The sequence below is a fragment of the Monopterus albus genome, unplaced genomic scaffold, assembly GCF_001952655.1.
Source record: "Monopterus albus unplaced genomic scaffold, M_albus_1.0 scaffold119.1, whole genome shotgun sequence".
Lineage (NCBI taxonomy): Eukaryota > Metazoa > Chordata > Actinopteri > Synbranchiformes > Synbranchidae > Monopterus > Monopterus albus.
The window spans coordinates 810922-835850 of NW_018127999.1; the positions used below are offsets into that span (position 1 = coordinate 810922).

The 24929-nt window shown below is 41.9% G+C and overlaps 1 protein-coding gene across 2 annotated transcripts in view; it reads left to right on the top strand.

Moving 5' to 3' along the window:
- jade2 (jade family PHD finger 2) overlaps nt 1–24929 on the top strand; it is a 148175-nt gene that overhangs the window by 10786 nt on the left and 112460 nt on the right. For both annotated transcript variants that reach the window (XM_020611973.1, XM_020611974.1), the window contains exons 2-3: nt 10654–10717; nt 16606–16691. In XM_020611973.1, coding sequence (XP_020467629.1) covers nt 10654–10717; nt 16606–16691 — 150 coding nt within the window. The remainder of the gene's footprint in view (nt 1–10653; nt 10718–16605; nt 16692–24929) is intronic.

Here is a 24929-nt window from a genome sequence, read left to right on the forward strand (position 1 = left end):
GGTGCGCTTTCCCTCTGTACCTGTCAAGCTCGTCAGTGTGTGAACCTCTCTCTTTGCCTGCCTTCCCTCTAGCGGCTCTGTCCAAAAATAGCGGTGTGTGTGTGTGTGTGTGTGTGTGTGTGTGTGTGGGAGGCAGGTTGGGGAGGTGAGCAAAGGAAAGAAATTGAAAATAGACTTAGATATGTGTGTGTCTGTGTTGCAGTCTTCCCTGCTTGCCTTCTAGCTGTTCCTGTCTTGGTTGTGCACACAACTTTAGCATTGCACAGGCAAACTGTGTACATGTGTGTGCGCGCGCACACACACACACACACACACACACACACCGACTTGTGTTCATCCCATCTCATCTTGCCTGTCAGTTTTTCACCATGAAGAAGAGGAAATATTCTGTGTCAGTGGGATGAGAGGAAGAGAGATGGAGGGAAACATGATGGGCATATGATTGGAGGATGTAGATTAAACTGAAGGACTGAAAAGAAAGAAGAGAAGAAACCAGGGAGGAAAGAGCAGCTTTCTTTTTTCCTTGTTCAGTTGTTGCTAAAGGCTCTTCAGATATATATATATTTTTTCTGGTTCATGTTCCCCAGGCAGTCAGGTCTTACTCTGTTCAATCAGTACACACACACATAAACACACAATACAATACACACAATAACTGCACCTATATACAAACCTCTTCCCTGGATGCACAAGCATCTCCACGCACACAGCACTGCCTCAGAGAGATGGCTTGTTATGAAGCAATTTATATGCAAGGATTCTTTATCAAACTGACTGACCTCTGGCTCCTCAAGGAGCTCTGAGCACTGGCCAGCTGTGTGTGTGTGTGCATGCTGACTGGCAAACTGCTTCACTACCACAGATTGTTGTTGACGCTTGTGTCACTTTAGAGTGTGTGTGTGCGTGCATGCACCGCAGCACATAGCCTCATCCTTTTTATCTGCTTGTTGTACTTTGTACATAAAACAACAAATGCATATCTCAGTTGCTATCTCTCTTTATGAGAGTATATGAGTCCAGATGTTCCAGCAGTCACTTAATGTCTGTTTATTGCTGATGGATCTGTCTGCTTCTCCTGACAACCAGACTGCCGACTCATCTCCAGAGAGCGCTGTGTGTCTGCGTGTATTGCGTGCTGGGCCTCTGCAGCTACAGTCTCTTAATAATAGATCACCATTATGGCAGCCATTGTTGTGTGCTGACCTTAAGTGCTGCAAAAAGACCCACACCAGTGTTTCTGCTGAAGTAAATGCACTGTCATCTACAGGGCAGACCGAAGGAGAGGACACACAGACAGACAGAAGGCCCACATACTTGCAGACAGAAAAACAGATGGGCAGAAAGGCAAAGAGTCAAGCAGTGAGACAGACAGACAGACAGATGGCAAGCTTACAGGCAGGCAGACGGATGGACAGAATGACAAATGGGTCGCAGCCAGTCAGTCCGACGGATTTGTACGCTAAAAGTCAGACAGCCGCACAAACATCAGACACCAGATTGTTAACTTGAATAATCTCTGACTTGCTTTGCTACACTACCACTTTATTTTTGTGATAATATAAATGAGATGATAATCATAGTATTCAAAATAATTTTGCCCTCAGTCACATCAGCATAGTCTTATCAGCTGTGCAAACAAACCAGGATCCAAAAAGTAAAAACTTATGATTCAACCACCATTAAAAACTAAACTACACAAATTAAGTAGGCAAAAAAAGAACATTAATTTTACTCACAAATCCCTCCTTGTAAATAGTTTGGATTGGGGTCATGTTTTTGGATCAGCAAAGTTCCTCCTCCTCCTCGCTAAGTTGTTCCAGCTTTGACTTTTTGTACCACAAGGCAAACGCCTTCTGAATTAAAGCAGTTTGTTCATTTGTTGTCGTTCTAACATCAGCATCCAACAAAAAATAAAAGCAAAGCCTCGACTAGAAGGGTCTCAGTCGACTGACAGATCTCTCTACTAATGACTCAACCATTGGGGGGAAGCCCTAAAATAAATTTATAAAGTAAACCAGTCGAACATTCTTCTTCCAGTCTTTATGTTGTCATCATTTACTGCATTGCTCAGTTTTACGTCTTTGTAAATTGAATATTTTTTTTAAGTTTTGGTTCAAATTATGTCATGTTGTTTGTATCTGGCTTCGTTTTATTTTAATGCTCTTATGTCTTTTTAATGTGTATTTTAGAGTTGAAACAACAATTTGTTTTTACTGTTTCCCCCGTTTTATCAGCTTGTCTGTCGCCTGTAGAGCCGTTTGGTTTGGATTTCATGAAACCGAAGGAAATGTGCCACACAAATAACTCTAAGGACAATCAGTATTTGTTGTAGCTCTAGCATGTTAGCTTCTATTCACACTAGGTGTTTGGTTAGATTGGAAACGTTGTCCAAACCTTTTTCAGCAGATTTGTTCAGAATATGTATCACAAGAACTGTCATAACCTACCAAGAAAGTGACAAAATTAACAGAAAATCTAAAGGAATACAAAGATGTCCCAGTCAGTTTGATTGACAGGTCTGATCAGGCCGTGCAGTGCTTGTCAACACATGTATTCTTGTCTTAGGGTTGGCCATATGCTGCTGTCATGATGTTCTGAAGCCAAACAGCACTTTTATATGACACTTTATTTCCCATCTTCATCTGCAGTGGCATCTGCTCTCTTCATAGTGACAGTGATGAAGCTTCACCAGCGGAGCTGAAATGATGAACCTGTTTCCTACTGCAAAACTGTGCACGTGTTTGTCATGTTGCTTTGCAGAATACATACAGCGTGTGCTGGCACGTGCTCAGTGGAGGTCAGGGAAACCCCTCGTCTGCACGGGTTACCAGTCCATCGCTTCATTTTAGGGACTTCAGTGTGTCCAGTTTGCACTGGTTCACAGTAGGAGGAGGGAATCAAACCCTCGGTGCTTGGATTATCAGTGGCTGAAGTGAAGGGTTTGTTTACCCTCTTACTCTATTTCAGTTTATCGATATTCTCAGTGATAAAGTCAATGCTAATAAACACAAGTGATTTTTTTTTTTTTTGCTTCTCCAGTTTAAAGGAAATGTAAAAGGAAGAAATTCTCCAGAGTGTGAATAGACTGCTGTAAACATGCTGGCAGGGTGTGCACGCCCTCCGATAGCCATGTATACACTGGTGTTTTAGCAGTAACAGCTGTTCTCGCTTGACTTTTCACTGCAACATTCAAACTGAAGCTTACCTCACTTTAATAGCACCAGGATGTGTTACCGGCTTTACCTTTGAACTGGGAATGGAGCTGGCGCGTGATTTTCTTTCCCACATGCAGTTTGGTGTCCAGGCGTGGCTTCGTCTGTAGCACGTTTCAGAGAACGGTCCACTTTAAAACACTCAGCCAGACTTGGTGCTCTCAGTAGTGCCGTGGTTGTCCAGTTAATTAGCACCCCAGGCGATCTGGCTTTCCCAGCATGCACTAGTCACCCTTCTCACAGTTTGAATTATTGTAAATGTTTTGGGCTGACACTAAACTATGCACAGAAATGTGACTTGCACACATTGGCAGCATTGAAAACAGGGCTGGAGGTGATTGTCCAAACCTAATGCAACATGTTTAGTCCAGCATTCACTTATTCCTGAATAAGGTCACAGAGGGCTTATCCCAGCCGGCACTGGGCGAGTGGTGGGCTACACCCTGGACAGCATGTTTAGTTTGAGCCATATTTAAATTTAAGGCTTGACTTTTCTTTTTTTTCTTTTTTTTTAAGTTGTTTTGAGTTGTTTCTGCTAATGCCTGTGGTGTAAACCATGAATTATTATCACAGCGGCTCTGCACACCTGCGTATTCGACTGATGGGTGGGAAAAGGTGATGGTCAGTCAGACTGAAATGTGTGGTGTGCCGTGGGTAGTTTCTGATCAATTTGGTTCTTATCATCTCCAGATACGTCAGATGGCTTTATGTTGTGCTCAGCGATAGCTGCTGTTATGCTCTGTATGGTGAAGTCATCCTCCTACATAGCTAGCTGTGTGTAATCCTGAAAAATGACAAAGTAGTCACAAACATGGAAACAGTGTGTGCACTGCAGACTTACCATTGTTACCATTATTAGTAGTTTTGCAGTTCGGTGACATGGAATTCTCAGCATTGCTCCGCCAAGCTTTAACCTTAGAAGTATAATCAGCCCGAATGAGTGCAAACACCTGTCTCTGTGTGTTCCTTTAAAAGTGAACACTAATGGGCTCAGAGTAATTGAGTAAACAGATTACACAAAGTGGATTACTGTTGACTGAATTGACCAGACTGGCCATTGTGTGTTCTTCACTGATGTTTGTGTCAGTAGAGTGATTACCTTTAAATCAGTCACATCCAATCCTGCTGCTTCGCTTATTAGCCATGCTGTTGGCTGCTTTGTTTGTCTTTCTGTGTGTGTCTGTTTGCATTGTCTGGATTGTGCATCATTGCCCATGCCTGATCTGAGCCATGCATGAAAAGGGGGCCACAGGGCAGCGGATTGCATACCAGCAGTTAGCTACTGTGTGTTTGCCACTGTATACAGTATATATTTATGTACAGGTTGTATGCGTCAGTGTGCTTGTTGCGTCTATTTGTTGATACCCCGGCAACCCGGTCACATGTTGGTCAGGACGCTCTACCACTGTGGTGGTGTCCACCTGAGTGGATGTTTACACAATCCAGTGCCAGTGAACAGTCTCTATACTTGCACTGCAGTTTCTTGCTATTAAATTAGCATTTTAACAACACAAACAGATTTTGTTGCAACAGTTTCTCCTCATTGCTTTAAGACAGAGTTCATATCATTAGCACATTATTTAAATTGAGCTGATTAGCAAAGGTAGTTGTGTTTAATAGAGCACATACAGCAGGACGTGGGAGCTTAAAGTTTAAGGTGGTTCATGTTTTTAAGTACGTGTCGTGCATATGTCTGCTTGTTTTCCACTATATATTTCTCCTGGATATATTGCCTCCTGTCTGGATGTTTTGTCCACTCTCTCTCTCTTTGTATCACTGTTTTCCTTTGACCGATGATCTCTGTCTTTTTGCTGCTATAGTGACCAAATCTCTGATTACTCCTCCCTTTTTTCTGCCTGCTTCCAAACTCATTTTGTCTTCATTTAGCCAGGAGAGCTATAATTTATGTGTCAGAAATGTTCAGCAACACCAAAACCTCATTATTTCACAATCTGGTTGTATTCCATTCTGCTTGATAGCGTTTTCTTGCCTGTATAACATGGGGTTTATTGGCTCTGACAGCTAGTTGCCTCCAGCTATTGTCTTGCTTCAGCTCTGACAAAGTGAGGGTCTAGACAGTGTTGGTACAGTGTGAAATCATAATGCAAAACAATAGTTTGCATAGTTTGCAAAACAACAAAAAAAACAATAGTTTGATAAGGGAGTGTAATACAAGACAGTGCTACGCTGCTGTACAGTTGTTTGCTTATAAAGTGTGAATAGGGCTGCGCCTAATTAGCATTTTCAGTGCTAGTAAATTATCTTCATTACCTGGTTTATTGTTTGGTCTATAGAAATAAAAAATGTGCCCAAGCTCACAGCTTACTTTATTCAACCAAAAACCAAACATATCCACTTGACTTTCATATACGACGGAAACAGCAAATACCCACATTGACATTTCTGTTTTTACTTTAGAAAAAAAGAGTTAACAATACAAGTTACTGCAAAAATTGTTGCTGAATAATGTCATGGTAGAGAAAAAACTTCACCCACTGCATCTCTCCAGAGAGCAAGAAATATCTCAATCCACAGTCTGGGCTCTGGTTCACTGGACTGATTGAGACAGGGTGGCATTGGTGCACGAGAGACGGAGACACAGTAGTAGACATGTAAACTAAGGAGAAGAGAGCAGTAGGAAATCAGGTGGAGAGAAAGAGCAAGTGATGGAGAAGCCGAGAAGATGAACTTTGAAACTTTTCTTGGCAGTTGCAGAGCTGTTAGTCTGCTTCTGTCTTTGATGATCCGGTGATACAGTGACATTTCCAGTTAGGATTTCCACCAGGACAAGAAGTTTGAGAGACTGTCCTGTCAGCTTACAATCATAGGTGCAGCCTCTATGGCAGCTACTCACAGAGACACTGAACCCCTTCTCAGGTCATAGAGAGACCTGCCAGAAAATGGCCTTCCAATACTGGTAACCATTTCACAACTACACAGCAAAATAAGACATCGAAGTCATTGTTTTGTGTTGTGGCTGGTAGACTAAACAATTTCAGCAGCCAGAATTAGTCAGAGAGGCTGGTGATGGTTTCCCACTCCTGTCAATACAGTGAGAAAAGTGGCAGTATGCAAAAGAAGCTGTGCAGTACTGAGAGAAAATCATTATAATTCAGTCCGATTTTCCCTTCGGAGTAAGCATAAGTGTTTGGCTACTTCTGGAAGTAGTGCTTTTATCATAACAGGCATACCCAAGAAGAGTTTCACAGCTAAAACACTGAGCGTGGAACCAAAACTGGGACAGACGTGCAACCAAAATCAAAATGAATCCCCGGTGTATACCGTAACAAAGAAGCCCCAAATTACAAGGAGAGTCACTGAGGGCTGTCTTCACACAACAGGGAATAGGTTTCTGGATTTTTGCACTTACCCAAGCTGTCACTGGTTTGCATTGTCAGCAAACCAGATGAAAACCAAATGTCAGCAGCTAGCCACAAGCTGACTGATGTGTTGGTGTGGAAACATCCCCCCGTCCTGTGAAGACAAGAGCCTGCTTGACAAAACACAGCTTATTATTCCAAACTGAGGTGTCGACCATCTGTTACATGCAAAACCTGAAAAATGACAACAACAAAAAAAAAATCAGCAGTTTGTTAAAAAAGATTATGACTGTTTTCAAGGAGCAGTAGCTAGTGTGAGGCCTTGTTGATGGTGAGTGATGCACTTAGGGTAATTAATTTGACCCAAAGCTGCCTTTTGAAAATAAATACCGAGTGCAAAACTGAAAACCAATGGATTTATCTTTTTATTCGGTTGAAAAGCACTTGAGTATATTCATGGAGATGTTAAAGCAACATCCATTAATATTTGATGGTCAGATATATCACCCTTAGAGTCCAGAGAGTTTAAAGAACTGTTTGGGTTCCTGCCACACCTATGCTCACAGTAAATTAGTAGGTGAAGGTTTATGTAATGAGCTTATCTTTCCCACGCATTAAAGTATGAGACTATTCTATCTGTCCAATTCTATAGCAGTGCTTTGCTTTATTATCATCTGTCTTGAAGCATCTTACAATACAGCAGACATTTTGACTTGTCATAGTAGCAACAGCACAGGTGCTGCTAATAGCATCATCAATGACTCTGTTCTATTCAAATGTCCCAATTAAACATGATGGTGTGACATTGAGCATGCACCATACCAGGACCTGGGGAGAAGGCTGGGCAGCCAGCGTCAGCATGGGGCAGCAGGAGCTGTGTCAGCTGTGTTTAATGTACTGTAGACCTTTATGACTCTGACCCGGGTAATGGGGACTCATCACGGATTATTCCTTGAATCTGACTTGACTCGAGACTCGACTCGGTTTAGTTAGCCGATTACAACACTTGTGTCCTGTTAGTGCCGACAGTGTAGGTTTTCACCCAGTGTGTCATTGCCAACTCCTGCTCTTAGTCCGGGTCCTGACAAAGTCACAGTGTATGTTATATACAAGCTTGGGGAAGACGTGCTAATATGCCATGGGCTGCAACAATTCACGCACAAAAATAAATTAATAAATAAAGCTACATAGTTGCTAAGTGCACTTCTTTCCTTGGAATGACTTTCTTGGAATACAGTATGTAGTTTATCCACAGAGTAGACAAATGTGTGTTTCCCCCAGTACACATGGAGAGACCAGCTGCCTCTATTCACCTGCTGCCATCAAGCAGCTGGAAAAGAGTAATGGCTGTGAGATTCATGCTGTTCCTCAGCAGTCTGTGCAGGTTTCCCAACCTATGCTCTGTTACATGGATCTGATGGAGATCCATAGCCAAGCTGGAAGCACTTCAGCTCCGAGCTCAACCCAGGTTGCTCCAATGATGAACAAGAGTAGAGAGACAGGTTTTACTCTTGGTGCTAAATTGCTAGCAGATCCTGTCTCATCTCACAGACTTGTTTTAATAGCATTTTGGAAGAACTAAAATACCTCCCAGCTCAAGATTAAGTGCTTTTCATAAATCTGACCTATTAATTAAAAATGTAGTAGCAGCTTTTTATGTCTGATTCAACAAATAAAAGCCACCATGGTGATGGAGGGAGCCGCACTCAGCTAAACTAATCATGAAGAATTACCCTCCACATCTGTAGCTGCAGGTATAACCTCAAAATGCCCAAATGGGAGACACCTGAGTAAATATTTCTGACCAAAATTGGAGGCATTTATCCTCCAATTTGGGCCACAGATCCCCCCCCTAGCAGGCTGGTCTAACGAACAGATTCTCAAAACGTTTTTATGTCACGTTTTATTGTTCAGGAAAAACTGACTTGGCCCCTTGAGTGTAAGTGGGTCACCTGAAAGTTTAAGAGGCAAGGGGAAACCCTGAGATGGATCTGAGTGTGCAGCCCTGAAGTCAGTCAGACATAGCTGGAGGAAGTCAATGATGTACTTAACTACTCTCCTCAGAGGTAGGAAGACGAGGCAGAACTAGACAGATGGGAAGATGTGGAACGCGAGGGAGGCTGAGGAAGTCAATAATGTACTTACTCTACAGATTCCCTGTGTCCCTGTTATTGTAAGGCAGGAAACACTGGTGGAAGGGGTAGGAAAAGAGGAGAGAGGGAGAGAGTTTGATGCCAGGACCTGGGAATGGAAATGGTCTGAGGCAGCGAAGAAGCACGCTGCTTTTCTGTCGGTGTAGTTAGGTGTGTGCAGGGCAGGGTACAGGGAGAGCCACGTATGAGAAGGTATAGGATGGTTTTACAGCCACATAAATCCTTGCTCCTCACACTAACATTTGTGACCTTCCTTCTCGTCTAGCAGTGTTCCTACACCTCTGTTTGACTCCCTCATTCAGACTCTCTTAACACATGCCCTCCTTTTTTTTTTATTTTTTTTTTTTTAGTTGTGCTCTACTGACGATTGAACTACCAGGGCAGGACAGTAAACGTCTCTTCAAACTGTGTTGTTTTGCCTCTGGGTTTTCCATACAAGATTTATCATAATGTAGCCTTGTATGAAGCGTTTTTGAGGGAAGTGTTTTATCTGAAAGTGTTTAATATACGTTGGCAGCAAAATGAGATAAGTGACAAGTGAACGGACAGATAATATCATTCACTGTGCAACTAGAATATCTTCAGTGGACCTCAGCTCACTAGACTGGCCACGTCTGTGGATCTCTCCTCATGTTATGTTACGATGGTGACGAGGGGCTGGAAGTGGTCAGTGGAAATCTGGTGACTGTAGAGGTCACCGCATATGTGAATCCTCAGACCACACGGCGACTAAGGATGGGAATTATTGATATTGATTCTATTCTTTATTGAGTTCCATGTTATTTCCTGATCAATTTTCTGTGTGGAAAAAGGTAGGTATACACAGGTTTTCAGCGTCAACATGACTGTTTTACTATCTCTAACACGGTGTAGAATGCCTGCTTAATATCATACAGAGCTGCTTTTCTTAAGGTTATAACTAAAAAAAACAAAAAACTGATTGATAAAATAAACTCTGAAGCAGTTGAGTAGATACTTTACTAACAGGGTGTGTTTTAATTAATTGCTCAGTTGCTGGTTTTCATATTGTCTCCTGTAAAGTTTTGTTGTAAACAAACATACAGTGTTAGTCATCAAAACAGGTTGAGCTCTAATAGTTGTATTTCCTTCATCATTACACATTAAAGCTGGTTTGAAAAATAACTTTGGATCCTTTGCGCGCGTGTGTGTGTGTGTACGTGCTAACAGTCTTGCCTTTTTGCTTATAAATACGTGCTTGTTGTGCATGTGCATAGGACACAACAGAAATGGTGCCCCCCCCCCCATATAAAAATATTGCTCCATGGAGTCTAGTGGTCAAAAACATCCTAAGGGTGCTTTTGAAGGTGAAAATATTCTTGCTGTTGTGAGTTGGGAACATTCTGTAGCCTGATCCCTGATGTGTAACTCCCTGAAAAGGCTAGAAAAGAGCATTTTTGTGCTAGAAAAGTTTCCACTCTAGTCACCTTTAGCGTGTGATTAATAGTTTCAAGCTGGATTGTGCACACATGCCTCATTTTCACAGTGTTTATGTTAGAATTGGAAAGACAAGGTGACAAATGAACAAAACGAGGATATTAAACAAATGTCCCTTTTCACCAAGGAACATAAAAAAAAAAGCTCTTGTCTGCTGCTTAGAGCATCAAACAGTGTCCTAGTTATTAGTTGTTGTATAAAAGCTGGTGTTTTCCTTTGCTATTTTAATAGTTTGAATTTTTTAAGTAAAAAGAGACCTACACTATTAAAGCAGCTTTATAAAAGAGGACATGCACAATTGCTGTGAGCGCACGTGAAGAAAGAGAACAACTGTGGCACTGTGAAGCGCTAATGTGTCACGGTGATCCAGGCGGTTTGTTTTGGCAGGCAGCCCGCTCGAGGCGCTGACAGATTGGTGCCATCAGCGCATCATTTCATTTACACTTGTGTTTTCATAGTGAACATCTTCTCACTGGTCATTTTTTTTTCTCTTTTGCCCCCCCCTCCCGACAGATGGAGAGTGAGAAGAAGAGGAGAAAATACTCCACGAGCAGCAATGACTCCGACACCACCGACAGTAAGTTGGAGAAAGAGAAATTCAGGGAAAGTGTGTGTGTGTGTGTGTGTGTGTGTGTGTGTGTAATAGAGCATGAAACCTGAAAATGTCAAAAAAGTCAGCTCCTGTGCTGCTGTTGTACAGTGAGCCGCCTGATTTTAGTCAACTCCTGCAGGGTGTTTCTCATATTCACTCCCCATATAGACTTTCCTCCTGTCTCACTGTTGTTCTCTCTCCTCATTAAAAAGATGCTAAATGGCCCTTTGTGACCCATTTTTACAAATAATCACTATTTTAATCACAACTGTGACATTTTAGCCCCCCAAAGTTGTTTAGATTTCTCTAAATCCATCTGCACAAACGGTAGAGTCCCCTCTGTTCTCTAGCAGGTGGTTTTAAAGTTATTAACATTAGCATCATCCATCCATCCGTTATCTACCCCGCTTATCCTGCCGAGGGTCGCAGGGGGCTGGAGCCAATCCCAGCTGACAGTGGGCAAGTGGCAGCATCCACCCTGGACAGGTCGCCAGGACTGACAACATTAGTGTCATGAGCATGTTCAAACCCAGCCAATCAGAATAGGGCCTAATGCTTAATCTTTACCTTGCACAATGGCTGCAGACTGGAGACTGATCATAATGTAAAAACAAATGAGTCAGAGAGCTGTACTTTGTGTTAAATAAACATGAACTTGACAGTTAGACAGCTGACTTCCTTTAAAGAGACATTTATAGTGTGCATTTGAATCAGAATCAGCTTTATTGGCCACCAGAGGAATTTGACTCTGGTACAGTGGCTCTTAGTGTGTATGTACATGTCCTGCTGTAAAGCAACGAATAGACAAGTAAACAATGTAAGGCTGAGAGAACAAAAGGAAAAAAAAAGACTGTGCAAACAAGAAAAGGGAATGTGCAATAGGAAGAAATAAAGTGCTCATAAATAAAGAACTATATATACACAGAGTTTGCAGTGAAACGGTCTTAACACACAAGTTTTTATTTATAAACTACAGCCAAGTAAATCTTTGGGAATATCACACTGCGTTATATTATTTTCTGAGCTCGGTGAGCCTAAGAGAAGCTCTCCTTGACTTTCAGATTGTATCTGGGCGTCAGTCCTGTGCGCGTTTCAGGAGTCGACTGCATAATGAGCTGCTACCTTAGTAAATCAGGTGCTTAACACACACAGATTGTGGGCGCAAATTCAATAAAGCCCACATAGTGCATTTGTGTTGTGCCATTTTCTAAGTAAATCTGGCCTTAATGTGCTTTGGAAGTAATGTTAAACAACACACAGTTAATAGGCTGGCAGATATTAAATGACAGATGCAAATACTTCCCACCCAGAGTCATGACTCAAACAGCCTACAGACGGACAGCCCTGGAGAAACACACTGCATGTTGGTGGGAACATCTGGCCAGTCTAATACATGACCGTCACCGACAGCTTCTTATGGAATACCATCTGGTAATAAACTGTCTTTGAACACAGCGGTGTCACACAAGCCCCCTTGGTTCTCAAAGCTGATCACTGTCTAGTAAATATCAAGATGTAGCCATGAAGACAGCTAGAAATTTTAATTTGATTTCACACCATTTTTCTTGGCTTGTGGCAGTTCAGCATGACTTATTCTTGGCATTTTGCGATAACCAGCAAATATATTTGTGTGGCTATTCCCCTGACACTGCCAGGTCAACATGGACAGGTCAGGCAGGTGTAACAGTTATGTGGGCACAGGTCTGCATATATGGAGTTTAACAGGTTGCTTTTCAGGCCTGACGGAGCCAACCTGTGCTGAAGGCCATACTGTATCCTTTATAATTAGCCGTTAGCTTTCCTTAGTCGGTGCTGTGTGGACTTCAGCTGCATCTATTGACTGGAGGTTATCAAGTTTCTAATTGAAGGATGCCCATGACGCTTTTTTGACGAAGCCAACCTGTACTGAAGGCCGTACTGTATCCTTTATAATTAGCTGTTAGCTTTCCTTAGTCGGTGCTGTGTGGACTTCAGCTGCATCTATTGACTGGAGGTTATCAAGTTTCTAATTGAAGGATGCCCATGACACTTTTGGTTGTCATGCACCAAGTAAAGCTTTTAATTAACACACGGCCATGACAGTAACCTTCAACTGTACCATGACCCGTTTTGTTTATGTGACTGAGTGGTGCAGCTGCGTCAAGTGGAGTGTGTAGATGTAACCTGCTTAGATGCAGACACACGAACACTCTAGTTTAGTGCAGATGCATGAATAGACTCAAAATGTCCAGCTGATGAGTACACATTGCCACTAAATATTCTTAGACTTGACACTAGGGTTGGGAATCTTTGGCAAAGGTAAGGCAAGTGTATTTATATAGCAAATTTTCACACACAAAGGCAATTCAGAGTGCTTAACACAATGCACACAGATAAAACATTAAGACGCACGCAGAGAGCAAACATTTAACTGCATGCTCACGATTCAGGTCCGATTTATGGTGTCATGATTTGATTTAGAATTTATTTTTATCTAAATATGATTCCATTCAATAAAGAAAAAGAAGGGCACTATATTTTGGCTGTTACTCTAGTTTACTGTGCGTCATACAACTGATTTCTGTCTTGTGCACACTGAACAAACTGTTAAGCTAATTGGTTCTGATAAGCATCAAAATTATAAGTATATTTATAAGTATGAGATTATTAAAATTGGCTCCACCTCCAATCTGCATATTGAGTAGTTTTACTTTTGGTTATATTTGATGTTAATACACACTGCTACACACAAACATATGAACAGACACACACGCCAGCACAGATTCGGAGCTTTTTTTGGCAGAGAATCTCCAAGTCTTTATAGCACTGGTCATCAGTCACATGTGCCCAAGGCCCAGAAGTTTCCTAAGTAGACACTGTGGAGAACGGACTTTAAAATAAAAAAGAAAATTACTATTATGCTTTTTTTTTTGTTTTTTTTTTGCTCTGTGTCATTGTGAACTAACACCTACAGTACAGGCCTGCTTAAATATTAGAGCATGTGAAAAAATGAATAAGACAAAAAGTTAAATAAGAAGGAGTTTGTCTCCTTTCTTGACCTCTGTCACTCATAGTTCAGTTACAGTATCCACAAATGATCAAGTTGCACACAGACATACCTTTGCTATGACGACCGGGATTTTCTTTGTCTATTTTTGTATTTTATGACAGTTTGATCCTGACAAACACAGCTGTAGGTGGAGATAAAGCAGGTGACGCATTTAACAGCCTGCCCGCTCCTGCAGACTGCAGTCTGTTTCTGGCAGACAATCACTTTTTATGCAACATCATAAACACAATGATTGCAATATATTTTTATTGTATTATTTTAAAAACACCCCCAAGGTCCCCCTGTATTTCACATAATGCCTAAAACCAACCAGTGATGCCAGCACAGCTTTGTGAGTGAGGTGAGGAGATCATGTAGACCGCTCACTAGTAATAAACTGACAGATGGATTTATAATATTTTCAGAAGCCAATCAGTAAGTCAGTCCTCTTCAAATTATTTCCATCTCAATTGTTTTGGGGGTTTGGAAGAAAATAGTACCAGAATGCATTCTTCTCTAGTCATATTTTCTGATTTCATTAATCTATGGCAGGCTGGATAGAAATATTTGCTGGGCTGGATGTGGCCTGCTGGTTAATGATTGGTGTTTTGATGGTAGCACTGGTGGAGAACGCTGCTGTCTGATATGTCATTCCAGAATCTCCCATAGATCTTCAGCTGCACTGAAACTGAGAGCCACTTAGAATTGATCCACATGCACTAATTTTAAATGAATCGAAGTGTTTGTTCTCAGACAGACTAAAGTTTGCCTGGCCCAGTTTACCTTAAACAGGGTTGCACAAATGTTGCGTCTCTTTGAGACCAGTGCTCAGAAGAGCTAAGTGCAGGATTGATTTGAAATCATTACCTGCTCATGGCTGTCGATTCATATGGCCTGAATTCCTGTTGCATTGTCACAGTGAGTGCTAGTCTGTGTTTACGTGTGCGTGTGTGTGTGTGTGTGTGTAACAGTGGGTATATAAAACTATGCAGCTCTGACAGATTGAGATGTTGACTCAGTGTAAGCAAAGTGTGTGTGATAGTGGGCAAAAGTGTGTATGTATGTGACTGTGAGCATGACCATATGGCAAATGCATGGATGTGTTGGTAGTTCTGTATGCAGTATATGTATATGTAGAGAGAGGGAGTCGGTTTCCGAGACGAGCCTGACAGCAGTTCTGCCCTCGGTGCTGTTGGTTGTTCAGATGTCACATGTAAAATTAGCATGGTGCCATCACTGCTATGGTGGCACAAGAAATATGTTGCGTGGGAAGCAGCGTGCACACACATACACTCACAATGCGCCATATTACACAGTATTGGCAAATTGTAGTTTTCCGTCATGCCAGTGTGATGTAATGTATTTGCCAATGTGATGCGATTTTTAATAACAGCCTTCTTCTTTTGTTGCAGCGGTTTTGTGATTTTTTTTTTTGTTTTTGTTTTTTAAATATAGAAAAAAAAACTGCATAAATATAATTACCCACGCTCATTCGCTCTCTTCTTTACAGTATGGCCTCTGTTCATGTATATGGGCACAGGCACGCACAGAAACACACAGGGCTGCTGATTGAAGCAGTGGGTGGGATATTGGCTTCAGTATCTGCTTAATTGCCATTAAGTTGTGTATTAATGAGGTTGTAAAGGACCACAGTGGACTAACAGCTTAACAAGATGCTATTTATGCTGTCATTACTTATTAAACCCCTTAATAGATCATCATCAGTCTGCTTCAATTAGAGGCCTGACTTTGAGTGGTAGTACTGTACCGGGCATTGGAGAAGTCACGGGGAAGGCTTTTGTTAGTGCGTCTCTGCAGTGTTTAAAGCAGTTCAATCAGTGTAAACTCTTGAACCCCCATCACATGCCTATTTAAGAGCTTTTGATGAGGTGCTTTTTGCTGTCTAATAAGTAGCTGGCTCCCTGTCGCTTCATGGCGACTACAGTGTTTTATTATACCGCCTTTCAGAAATGCACTGGAGCCCTGAAGTTCTCTAGACATTACCTGGGGAGCTGTATGTGAGAGCACAAATGTCCGAGTCAGTCGACCCGGACCTTTAAACAGACTTTACTCTGCCAGCTCCCTAGTACAAAGTCCATGCAAGGTCAGAGTGAGCTGGAGTGAGGATACATATATAGTCCAGAGTACAGAGCTAGGGTGTGTGTTTATCACATACAGTTTATCATGTGACTGGTGTGAAACTGGAAGAATACAAACATCCAACGGTGAAGAAAATCAGTCATTTACCACAAAGGCGCCAATGAAAATATCGAACTGGAGACACAATGAGATTCAGGAACTTCTGTCATTGAGAGCCAGCGCCAGAATTGTCAGACAAATTTAAGGAACAGCAAGATACTACATTTTTTTATGAACAAATTACAAACCATCTATGTGATTGCATCCAGGGGTAGGATATGATGCTACATGTATGAAAAGGCAACTCCGGACAGAGTCTGGGCCTCATTTACAGACACACTGCTGAGTTCATGTGTGAAAACAGCTTATGTTTGCATTGTTAACCTTCTCTGCAAAACAAATTTGTCCTGTGGGACGGCAAACATTTGTTGGAGTGAATTTGAATGCATGCTGTACAGCCTGAGTCTGATCTACAGCCCGACACCTGTTCTTCATTTTCCCCACTTTAAATCAGCACTCACACTCATGAATGCACATTCTTACCAAATCAAACACTTTACGTTTGGCTTGTTCCAAATGAGCGAAGAGGTGAAACATTGATTTTACAGCTGAGTGTAAGAGTCAAGAAAAATAAGGATGATTAGTGGAAAGGTGATTGTTTCTCTCAACACTAATCACTGGCTTATCATGTTATTTACTGTTGCAGGTCAGGTGACATCGTGGTCCAGGTCATCCAAAAATATGGGCACCAGCAGCACATGGGTCCGCCACCAGCACAAGAAACCATCAGAGGTAAGTTGCTGTGGCAGTTGGGTCAGTGACTCAGCACACAACAACGTGTCTAATCAAAGACAGCCTCTGTTTGGCCACTACATTAATGTTGGTTGAAAAGAGTTGTAGGAAAAGGGCACAGGTCTAGCAGCTAATCTGAATGCTTACTGTAAGTCAGGTGTACGGGTTGTTGCTGTTACATCTCCATCACCACAGCTAAATGAACCAGGTGCAAGGATGGCGCAGACTGACTTGTTATAATACCGGGTTAGGACATCCACCTGGTCATGATGAGTGTTCCCCAGGGTGCTCAGATCACCACTCTGAGGAAGAAACTGGCATAATCCAGTTGGAAAGCGGTGTGTGGCAATGCTTTGCCTGCCACAGGCACTCAGTCCTCCCACTCTGTCAGTGAAGTGGGTTCAAATCTGTTTAAGGAGAACTTGCTGTTTGAAGAGTTTCACTCCAAGAATCTGCCATTTGGAACAAATTGCATCTACTCTGAGAAATTAGCAGGGGGGATTTTTAAATAAAGCAGAGGAGGAAACGGCCTCGGATGGCACTTCTCACATTCTAAAGATGTTCATTGAGCCACTTTAAACAAAGATCTTATACAAAAATGAATTAATGCCATTTTTGAGGGTAATTTATTTTCACTTCTGCTGTAATGTCTTACCATCGTCAGAAAAAGTCAAACTGTCTAAAGTGTAAGCGCATGGTGTTGTGGTTTTAAACTTCTAAAAGGAGAATGAGTAAAGCAAAATGGCACGCATGCCCCTGAACCACTCTGCAGTACAAGTCATCAGCAGAGCATCTGTGATGCCTCTGCATTGGAAGCTTCCTCCCCCTCAGCTCCATGCAGTTAACCACAGGCTGTTGGAAGGTCCTGTCAGCAATCAGTCCCTCGGTAATTACTACTGTAGCTCTCTGCTTTGACCTGGGCCTCGGCTGAAGAGCCAGGGGCCACGTTCCCTTTCATAACGCTGCCTCCTCTCCTCGCTCTGTGACACACTGCTCTTTTGTAAAAGACAGTGTTTTGTTGTGATTTTTCAGCTTTTTTTTGGCAGCACTGAGTGACAGGAAAGGTCTTGGTAAGAAAAAGGGGTGGGTGATGTCTGACAAAGGTTCAGTAGAAACTTTGGAAGTCAAGAATTTTGCAAGCACATTTGGCATGATGTCAGAAATGATTAACTCATTGAATATATAAGGTTTGCTGGCATTTGTCACGGTGCTGTTGGAGAGACAGTGGCCCAACCTACCGTTTTTAGATACTTCACACTGGCTTGTTTAGTTGATAATTGTTTTGTTTGTGTCGATGTTTTACCCATCATGTTGTATTGTTTTTGCACCTCGGTCCCATGAACAAATTACGTTTGCTTCAACCTTTTTCCAGAAGCTGAGTTTGCCTCCTGTCTTTGGAGACTTCAGGGACTCCAATATTAAATGTTTTACACACACAAAAGAGTAAGGACAACTTCTCCTTGATAAATGCTGATTCAAATATCTACACATACATAAACAGAGAGATATTTGTAGGATATTGGCAATGAGGACCACGGCTAATAACAGAGGATGATAGAAATGATCATATTTATATTGTTTTAAGTCGAGACAGACTGATAATCAGTAATCAGATTGGGGGAAGGCCAACACAGTGATCAGTGACTGAACCAACTTGTATATGAGAATATAGCTGTCAGTTTATTAGGTACACAAAGATAAAACTTAATCTGATACAAAAGTACCACAGATAATCCTCCCTCAGTTTGTGATGAAACCGTTTCAGAGAGGTGTTGATTTAACTGGACTGTTAAAATGTACTACTGTTCAGAGAGATGTTTGTTATTTAACTCGGCCACAAAATATATAGCAGATGTTCCTAGGCCCATTCACTCGAGTCACAGAGATAATCTTCCGTTAATGGGAGAAATTGAGACTTGCCAAACGTTTTAAATCTGTACCGTTGTTTCACCTCTGAATCCTCATACTCTTCTAAAAATGCAGAGTTATTGTAGATGGTCCAGGAAAAATATAATTTTAATCAGTTTCTTGGCTATGTGCATTCTTCTCAAATAAACAAAGATAGCGGGAAATGAAGTCGTCACTCTGGCTTTGTGTGAAAGTGGCTCGACTTTCACAAAAAAGTCATTTTATCAGAGAAACTGCCAAGACTTAGAGAGAGCAGCAGAGGTGAAGAGGTTACAGGTCTGTTTTAGGGGAAGCCGGGTGTATCCACTGCCGGGGTGCAACCAAAAAGAGGTTATAGCAGCCGTGCAGAACAGGTCTAAACACTTGTGCCTTTAAATGTAGCCCATGGCACGTCATGTGCCTTAATTCATTTGAAGGGCAATGAACCCCTGAGTCCTCTGAACCAAGAATCTCTCTGACTTCATGTGTAGCTGGTGCTTTCACTCTGCTGGTGTGTTAATCAGGCAACTGTGTGGATTTCTCAGGCGCGACTCCTCTTTTGTCTGCATGTTGATGACATGACAAAGAAACTGTCCTTCAGCTGTAGCAGAAGAGTTGAATCCTTCAGAGAGGAGCTGGCTGCATGTCAGTGCTGCTGTCGGTGTGTGAGGTGTCCTGAGGGGGCAGCTTGCTTTATGTTTTACAGGTCAAAGATCATGACCCCAATTAAACTGCATCCTTCTTTTACTAACAGTGTGTAAGCTGGAGCAGACATGTTGTTTGAGAATTGAGTCACTTGCTGGTGGTGGCGGACAAACACAACTGAAACTGAGTGTTTTTTTTTTTGTTGTTGTTTTTTTTTAAATAGTAAAGGTCAAAAGGGGGTGATGGAGTATTTTAGGCAGTGAAGATGCTCGTCAGCGGCTCCCTACTGGGAAGAAAATTGAACAGCGGCTCACAGTGTGGAGAAGCCTATGAAATGACGCTCATGCTCGGTTAAGGGAGGTGTGGCGAATGGTGAACTCCACGGACTTGTAATGACAACGTAGCGATTTTCTAAAAATGAATCTGACTCCAGCTTCGACTTTTCTTAGAAGTGGTTGTGAGGGCTTTACTTGGCGGAAAGAGGACACGGTCAAATGCTTCCTTTTTTATAGCGCTGTTTTGATCTCATTTTAGATGAGAGCAGAGATTAAGAATTTTGAGAACTGTGTAGACAAACAGGTTGTCATTGTGACATACAGTACACACACAGGACATACTTGGTCTTGTGATTAATGGATGGAAGTAGTATTTTAGGAAGACAGGCAAGAAACCAAGAGTGAGAACTGAAATTGTTTGGAGCCTTTGACATTATGAGTAGGGGATATGCAATTTTGTTTGCACAACCACACTTAATAATAGGTCTTCAAATCTGGCCTGATGTTTGTAATTGTGACTTAATTGTCGTACATGGTGCATATTACAAGCTCAACACTAATTTCTAACATTGTTCTGTTCACAATTTTACAGCTTGGCAATTTAGCAAAACACTGCGACATACAATTAGTGCAGCAGTTAGTGAGTGTGTGAACAAACTCATATTCACAACTGGGAAGTGGAGCAGGTAGGTGTTAAGTGCCTGGTGGAGACATTTAGAAAGAAAATGCACTAAAGTACAAGCAGTATTCATTTATTTTCTTTCACTCTGGCTTTTCTCGTAGCTTTTTGGCGATCATGGGTATGGTTTGGCATCATGAGGTACTGCCTTTCCTACATAGTGTACATTCCTACATGGTGTGTTCATTTTGGTTGCTGAAATGACAAAAAAACATCCAGACTTGGTTAAGTGACTTTCCGAAGCCCAGAAGAGGTTTTTAGAGCAGAAGAAGAAGACATAAGGAGCTACTCCCAGTGCATCATGGGAGGAAGGAAGCGGCATTAGAATAGATGATGGGCGTGCAGGTGTGAATTTTTTTTTTGTAGCATCATTGTTTACTTGTGCATACATACAGTATCTAAGAGTGTGTATACGCGTGAACTTGCAAGTCAGGTGTGCATGCAGTGTGTGCCTTCGTGTCTCTGTTGAACCTTTGTTGTGTATTTGTTTCACCAGTATTGTGTGAATCATACTAGCTGGTTGTTGTGTTGAACAGAAGGATGTTTAACCTCTAGAGTCCTGAGCTTTGGAAACCCAAGCTGTGCGGTCCTCATATGAGGACGCAGGGACTCTAGAGGTTAATATGCCCTGCTATATGATTTTAACAGACACCTGTCAGCAAATTGTCCTGGACTAGTGTTTAATTTTTGTTTCTTATGTAGCAAAACTCTTCAGTCTGATCCTTCTTTATAGCTGTGCCTTGATTGCCAAGAGAGGAAGTTTCTTTGTGCTCGTCATGTTTTCTTAAAGAAATTGTAGCACTTTGTGCAGTAAAAGAAGATGAAGAAGAAATACTAAAAACAGCTGATTTCACAAAATCACAACAGATGAAAATGATTGTCCAAGACTGTCACACTGGATAATGCCAGTAGATATCAGTAATCATGAGCAATCTGTAGAAGGTGCAGGAGTGTTTACAGAACATAACCCTCAGCACAGTCACGGGGGAGTGTCTGGAAAGTGCTGGTATTCAAAACAGCAGCCAGCTGATGGAGGCCAGCTAATCAAATTAAGGCTTTGGAAAATTTCCTCTGGCTATTGACAAGCTCTGTAGCTATTCTCTCATGATTTTAACAGCTGACGGTCATTATTCCAAGGCAGCTGTATGTTCATCCAGATGTGCAGATGATTTAGGTGTGTCACTGTTAATGCGGCAGTGCCCTCTATTGTGTGAACATGTTTGGTGCCAGCATCCTTACATGACATTGCACATTTTGATTCTGTGGAGTTCAAATGGTTAAGTAATGATGTGTATGAACACATGCACAAGTGCTGTATGTATACATGCTTGTGTGTGTGTGTGTGTGTGTCCTAGCAAGTTACCAGCTGCTGATGCTCATTAATGTCTGGTAGAAACAGCTGTGAACCTCCATGGTAACCAGATGCAGACAGCTCCAGGAATGCATGGAGTCGATGTCACAGTGCCTCTCCGTCTCTCTCACACACAAACACACACTCACACCGTGTGCCAAACCCAGTGACTGGATGAGCAGCCTGGATGGAATGTGGAGAGTTTTGCATGTCGGCGCATACCAGAGTGCAAATAAACACAGTACCGTATGTGGACTCACACATACACATGGCCAACGCAGCTATTCACATCCGCAGCTCACTGGGTGAAGGAAATTAGGATGGGGAAACATGGAGAGGCATCAGTAAAGTCTGGAAGAAAGGAAAGTTGCATACCTGGAGGAACAGTAGATGATTAAGTATATACAGTAGATGTAGGAAAGTGAGATGCACCATTTGCAATTTTCTCGGCTGATTCATTTCTGATGTATTCAGATATCTCAGGGTGATCGGCTGATCATGCTGAAATCTGGCCACTTCCCATCTCTGCTGATTGATCACACACACACACACCTTTAATAACTAAATCTGTTCTCATGCGTTGGCATCTTCATTGACTTGTAACATTAACATCATCTGGGAAAAGGATAGAAACCCTCCCTGATCATAGGTCAGTGATTTAAATCCTCACCCACTATGGAGATGCTCTCCTGTAGGAGCCGTTAACCTGCCATGCCCCCTGTCCAGCTGTTTACCACATTGTTAAATTCGTGATTGTACAGACGAAGCATAGCATTGGTCTGCATATTTCAGTCACTTCTACTCAAGTGAAAAACAGTTGTAGTTTTGTATAGTGAGAATAAAATAAACAGGTGAAAGAGGTTTGGCAGTGGCCTAAAACATAACGTGTGTCATGTTTTGTGCTTGAGCTCAGATGTGTGTGATTGCCGCTCTTGCCAGAGAGCTTCTTGGGAAAATGTAAACCATAATCGGAGTGTGTGTGTTTGTTTTTGGGCACTCATGAGCATTTGTTTTGTTTTTGCATGAATCATTTGGCTTCTTCAAATGTCTCTTTGTTTCCACTTAGTCATCACCTGTGTGTGTGTGTGTGTGTGTGTGTGTGTGTGTGTGTGTGTGTGTGTGTGTGTTTTTTTTGTGGGAGAATGCCTCTGAGTTCTCCCCTGTGTGTGTGTGTGTGTGTGTGTGTGTGTGTGTGTGTGTGTGTGTGTGTTAGTCTTTCATGGGTAAAATTGCTCTTATTTTTATCTCTAGTCATGTGTGCAGGGGTGCTTGAAACTGAACCTGATGGTGTGGAGAAACACAAAGAGAGAAACGAAGATGACAGGCAAGTAATAAGAAGGAAGGTGAAGGACAAACGGAAAGAAAACTACATAATGAAAATAGGACAAATGAAAAAAAGTGTGAATATCTGATGAGAACGCTGCAAAGCGTCCAAAACAGACACAAAAGTAAAACTGTGGTCTCTCAGCTGTAGCAAAAAAAAACAAGTGTTTGCAGTTTTTTTGTTTGCTGTGTTGCATTCACAGCGGTTGTTCTGTAGTTTGACCCGTGCAGGTTTCACTACAGTATCTGTGCTGTTCAAGATGATTGTGTGTCATCATTTTCACTGCACTGAGGTTAGCACTATGTGTGCAATTGATTGTCAGGTGGAGTTCTGTCTTCAGGGGTAATCGGGTTTCAGCAGCCAGCTCTGCAGTTTCATCGCTGCTCTGCACAGACGCACACGGCGCCATCACCGCACTTTCAAGGACAGCGAGAGAGCGAGACGTGTTGAAACACTGTACAGTTCATCACTTTGATGGAAGTGTACACTCTGTAGCTGGATAGATTGCGCTTAACAATAAAATATAGTCTAATTATGAAATACACCCACAAGTTTCTTGTAAGACATCTAGAGCAGTGCTGTGACATTGTCATGTTTTTACTGAACCAGGTGGCAAAACAGCAAACTTTATCCACCTGAGCAATGTGCTAAATGAACCCTTTGGCAAAAAGTCTTTATAAAGATAATGATTACATTACAGGTTTGCAACTTGTGTTCATTCGTTTTACACGGCGTTATTTAAAAGTGAATAGTGAGTGAAACAAAATGTGCAAAAAAGTTAACTTTGTGAAATCGGAATAGCAGTACTTCTACAGTTTGTCTAATATCGCTGGATGCAGTTATTGCACTGTTCAGGTATTCGTTGGGAAACTTTAGTATTTCAATATTCAAGACGGCAGGAAATTTCAGTGCAGTCCAGTAATGAAGAGGAAAGAGAGCATGATGGAGGCAGCTTGGCTAGCTGCTGCTCGCATCTCTGAAAACACAAACGGTGCCTCTTTCCAGCTGTAGTAAGTTAGACAGACAGTGAGCTACAAGCTATTTTTCATCAAAAGGAGCCGTTTGAAACAGTTGCACAGGGATCATCTACAAAGTGCAATACTAAAAAGCGGCACTGCAAAAATACTCTGTATATAAAAACTGGACAAACCCACTGTGATGTCACCCCTTTCTAGGCTTCTTTCTAGGCCATACATGCTGCTCTGACATTCAGCAATAAAACCGAGGAAAGTCTCGACACACTAGCATCCGCCGACCAGATGTGTGTCACCTACTTTTCTCAACTGTAAGGAAACCTCTCACATACTGAAAACGAGACACTCGGGCACATTCTCTGGACGTTATGAAAAGCCATTCTTGTGAATTTAGTGGAGTAGAAGCAGATGAGACAGACTGAGGGAATAAAAGTGAAGCACGACAGTAGAAAATAGAAAAATTCCTGGAACACGCTGATTGGTGATACAGTATATTACTGCAGGAGCATGTTTCCCTTCTAAAAAATCTTTTGATGAGCGATTGTTACTTAAAATGACTCCGAACTCTTAACACTAGAGTGGGCGTTAAAATGAAGCCAGCTGAAGAGTTGGTGTGTTATTATGAGACTCAGCAGACCAGCTCTTGTTCACAAATCATAGCGTTCATTTTGGCCTGTGCACAGCAGCAGATGGGTGGAGTTTGGTGGCTCGGAGCATTCAACTGATTGAGAAATATTGTTCAGTGTGGCACCCAGCTGTCATTCCATGTAGAGTCAAACCAGCGACAGATCTGTATTTAGATCTCCGATCCTTTGTTTCTTTTGTTGTTTCTTTCTGTACATTGCACTTCAGCCACAGATTCCGTTTAATCTTCATTGTTCCCAGTTAGTAAATTCTGCTACTAAACATCACAACAGTTAGCTGAAGCTACTATAGATGCAGATGTGTGTAGCGGCATTAATCATTTAGTTGTTTTGGTTGTTTTTCAGCCACACACCTCTGAAACTAGGTCACATCTCCCCCCAGCCTTTCCTTGCCATTTCACCAGACTGTCAACCGGAGTCCCACATACAATGAAAGATATTTGCATTTAAATGTGTGTG